Source organism: Myotis davidii, unplaced genomic scaffold, assembly GCF_000327345.1.
Source record: "Myotis davidii unplaced genomic scaffold, ASM32734v1 scaffold172, whole genome shotgun sequence".
Classification (NCBI taxonomy): domain Eukaryota; kingdom Metazoa; phylum Chordata; class Mammalia; order Chiroptera; family Vespertilionidae; genus Myotis; species Myotis davidii.
In genome coordinates, this window is record NW_006284343.1 from 3,527,324 (window position 1) to 3,531,602 (window position 4,279).

General features: G+C 63.9%; 1 protein-coding gene across 1 annotated transcript in view; it reads left to right on the plus strand.

Moving 5' to 3' along the window:
• GPRC5C (G protein-coupled receptor, class C, group 5, member C) overlaps positions 1-3,503 on the plus strand; it is a 5,685-nt gene extending 2,182 nt beyond the window's left edge. Inside the window, exons 3-4 of the mRNA XM_015570520.1 lie at positions 1,050-1,144; positions 2,904-3,503. Of these exons, the coding sequence (XP_015426006.1) occupies positions 1,050-1,144; positions 2,904-3,083 (275 nt within the window). The 3' untranslated portion in view covers positions 3,084-3,503. The remainder of the gene's footprint in view (positions 1-1,049; positions 1,145-2,903) is intronic.
• Positions 3,504-4,279: the final 776 nt, after the last annotated feature.

The window sequence follows — 4,279 nt, forward strand, 5'->3', positions numbered from 1 at the left end:
GAGCTCCCCGCCCCCGCAAGGAGTCCTCTCTATTGTTGGTACCCGGGGAGGACCACGAGCCTTCATGGAGCACCTGCCGTGAGCCAGGCGCTGTGCCCTCCTGGTGTGTCCTAGGCGTGCACCTCGCGCGCTTTCTCAGCCCGTGTGTTTGTCGGGGCCAAACGCGCCTCGGCTTTGTCCTCTCAGGGCAAACAGCCGGGGCTGTGAGGGCTTCTTTCCCTTTAGTTATTTATTTTTTTCTCCAAATGGAAAAATCAATCATCGCGTGAGCCCGGCACTTAGAAGCGCGATGTGGCTGTGGTCCCTCGGCCTGCAGCGGACAGACAGCCCTCCGCGGGGCCGGCCTCCAGGCCCAGCCCATCTTGGGCCCGGGCTGGTCAGCAGGTTTCCTGAAACACCTGACGGCGCCCAGCGGGTGGAACAGGTCGGGAAGCCAGCTCCCCGCGGGAGGCTGGGGGAAGTGTTCCTGCTGCTGAAAATAGTCCTGGAGCTGGGCCCAGGAGCCGAGGGACAGGATGTGCGTGCGGTCCCCCTGGGGGGCTCTGGGCTGTGGGTCACGGGGAGTCGGTTCCCAGCTCCGGAGTCTGGGGCTGTGGGGTCTCTGCTGTATTTGCCCCAGCGCCTGGCAGCTGGCCGGCTGCGGCGGAGGCCCGAGCTGGAGGCTGGCCATCTCGGAAGGCGGCCGAAGGCCTGTGTGCCCTGGTGGCCTCGGGCCCTGGAGGCAGATGGCGATGTGGATGTGAAGGCTGCTGACAGGAGCTGTTTTCTGAACTGACCAGGAAGGGGGGTCCCCCCACTGCAGGAAAGGCCGGGGGGAAGGCAAGCAGCCTCATGGCTCCCGCGCATCCGAACAAAGGGGTGTTGGGTTCCGGAGGGGCCCCCACACCCACAGCCTCACCCCCAAGCTGGCCGCCCCCGGCCAGGCTCCCTCCTGGGTTAGATGTTACCCCCGGGAAGCCTAGCCCCTCTGCCCGCCCCCGGGAGCCTGGCCCTCGGTTGGGAAAGGGAGCTGAGAGCCCAGCCTTCAAACCTCTCCTGTTTCCTTGCAGGCAAGAGACCAGTGTCACCGTACAGTGGGTACAACGGGCAGCTGCTGACCAGTGTGTACCAGCCCACCGAGATGGCCCTGATGCACAAAGGCCCGGTGAGTGGGGTCCCCGAGTCCCCAGGACCCTGCGGAAAGCCACGGAGCCAGGCCTCTGTGGGCGGGCAGAGGGCCTTGCGGCCATGTGGGGCGGGTGAGGTGCAGGGGGTGGGGAGAAGGCAGGTGTCTCTCTCGGTGCCTCAGCCTCAGGGAACCCAGAGCCCCGGCTCCTGGTGCCTTTTCCTGGAGTCAGTGCATCCACCGCCTTCAGTTTTATTGCGATGGCACCTGCCCGGCCTGTGGCGTCGGGGTGTCACACACTGAACAGAGGGCCTCGGCCAGCGGGGGTCATGCTTGGTGACTCCAGGGGACAGGGACCAAGCCTGGGTAGGTGTTTACACTCCCACCACAGCTGTCTCGGGGAGGCCCCTCCCCCGCCGCAGGCAGCCGCTCTCAGCCTCACACCTCCCCTGGGTCCTGGAAACCAGATGCTCCCTGAGCCCTGGGAGGGGGTGGGAACAGATTCACTGGCTCCATATATGTTCCTGCTCCCGGCTGGCAGCCGCGGGAGAGGTCGGCGAGCCGCCTTGGCAGGAGGCTGGGAACAGGAAGGAGGGAGGTCAGCAGGGTGGCGTTCTCACCCCTCCCTCTGGGAGCCTGGGTGAAGCCAGCTCCGAAACTCCCAACCCAGCCCTTTGGTCTCCCTCCGCCTGACCCTGATGACATCCCTCCTTCCTGCGGCATCACCAGCACCTGGGATCTTGCTAAAAATGCAATTGGGTGGGGCCAGTGCTGTGGTGCATCCAGTGGTTAGCATCTCCTCAGTGACATCATCCTGAGGCATGATGGGAGTAGCCACCTGTAGAAATCTGCAAACCCTACTCGTCAGGGCTTCCTCCCTTCCCGCCCAACCCCCGTTGTTAAACATTTGCCGGCCACGCACCCACCACCAGGTGTGGGTGAGGTTTAAACAGCCCAGGTGATTCTGATGCGCACCCGGGTTTGAGAACGCCCACGGGGATGTTCCAGGAGCTCCCAGGGCAGTGGTCGGCAAACTGCGGCCCCTTGAGTGTGGCTCTTCCACAAAATACCACGTGCGGGCGCGCACGTGCAGTGCGATTGAAACTTAGTGGCTACACTCAAGGGGCCAAACAGCCACAGGTGGCTCGCGAGCCGCAGTTTGCCAACCACTATACTAGGGGATGGGAAGCTGGAGACCGCCAAGTGGGCAACTTGGGGCCCTGGAGCTGCCCGGAGCTGGGGCACCCAGGACCCTCTGCACCCTCAGCCAAGGACAGGACCGCTGTAGCTCGAACCAGGTTCCAGGCAGCTAATTTGGGTCTGAGGTCTCCAAAACTTAAAATACTCACACCCAAAAGCATTTGGGATTTAAGCCTCCAATCAGGCAGGCCAGCCAGACTTCTAGAGGAGAAATACGTGGGCACGGCCAGGGCCTGGCACACCAGCAGCCATAATGCTGTTGGGGGTTGGAGGGCATATGGGGGGACTCGGGTAAGCGTCTTGGAGGACGGAAGGCTGGGAGCTCCAGACAGGTGACAGCCACCCAGGTGTTCACCCTCCACTGGGTCAAGGTCTGAGGGGCAGCCGAGCGGAGCCCCGGGAGCACCCTGGGGGCCGCCTTCCCAGGCCCAGAGGCCGGGCCCTCTGCAGCGTGAGATAAGGGGCTGGAGGTCAGAGGTCGGCCGCTGGGGCCTGGCTCAGGGTGGGAAGGGAGCCGGCAGGCCCGCCTGCAGGAAGCCACGTGTTTGTGCATCTGCGCTGGCGGAGCCTGGCTGAGACTGCCTGCTCTTCCTTCCAGGCCGAGGGACCCTACGACGTCATCCTCCCACGGGCCACCGCCAACAGCCAGGTGATGGGCAGTGCCAACTCCACCCTGCGGGCTGAAGACATGTACGCGGCGCAGAGCCACCAGGCAGCCACGGCCCCGAAAGACGACAAGAACTCTCAGGTCTTTAGAAACCCCTACGTGTGGGACTGATTCGGCGTCAGGAGGCGGCGGGCCGATGCGGGGAGGGCCCTGGGGACCTGGCCTGGGCCATGGACAGCCTGGGGGCCCCGGGCCCTCCTGCTCCCCGTGCCCCTCGATGGCTCAGGGCAGCTTGTGCCTCAGCCGTGAGCCCTGCCTGGTGGCCAGGGTTTCGTGGTGTCCCAGGTGCCCCTGCCCACTCCTCAGTGTTTGTGGAGTTGAGGAGCCACCGCCGGCTTCATGCCAGGGTCCTCTCCAGGGGTCACGCTCCAGCCAAATAGTGTTCTTGGGGGGTGGCCTTGCAGCACCTGCATTCTCTGAGTCTTTGGAGAGATTCCTGCAACCTCGAGAGATTTCACAGGCTCTGCCCCGGGCCTTGCTCCTCCGTGAGGAACAAGGTGCCTAATAAACACGTTCTTTCTGCTTTGTTAACGCTTCCTCTGGGAATGTCGTTTCTGACCCGGCTCTGGGTTCCCGACAAACCGCTCCTCCTCGGCCCACGGGTGGCTCCTTCCACCTCCTCCCTCCAGACCCAGCTCACGTGACAGCTGCCCTTGTCTGTGCGGTGAGGTAGCTGACACCTGCACACAGGGAAGGGTCCGTCCGCTGAGCCTGTGTCCCTGCCGTGTGGGCTCACAGTGAACTGGGCCAGGTCCTGTCTGGGGGCTCGTCCATCATCTGAGCTCATCTGGAATCGGACAGTTTTCCTCCGGGTCCCCCTCCACTGGCCGTACGTGGGGACCGAGCCGGGAGGTGGCCCACCAGCAGGCACCCTGCAGAGGGTGCTTGTAAGGGAGGGCATGCCAGGGAAGACGGGCTACCCTCAGCCCCTCAGTGGGGACGGGGGTCCAGATCTTTAGGGCACAGGTGGAGCCTCACTCTGTGCTCTGAGGCCGCTTGCCCAGGTGGGTTCACAAAGGTGGGAAGGATGGGGCCACGCTCTGGTCGGTTTCACTCCTGGGCAGGGATTGTTCAAGCGCCAGTTTGCTCAGGCCCCTACGGTGAAGCCCTCCGCACCAGCTCCCTGGCACTCCTGTGGCTGCCCCCGGAGGTGGGCAGGGCGTTCTCCTTTCCAGAGTCCAAATCCCAGAGCTGTTCCCTTTTTAGGGTTCTACAGGGCCGTAGGGGAAAGTTGGGGGTTAGCTCTCCTGCCTTCTACTTGAGGTCAGCAAACTGACCCCAGGGAGCCTGCACAGCCTCCCCAGGAC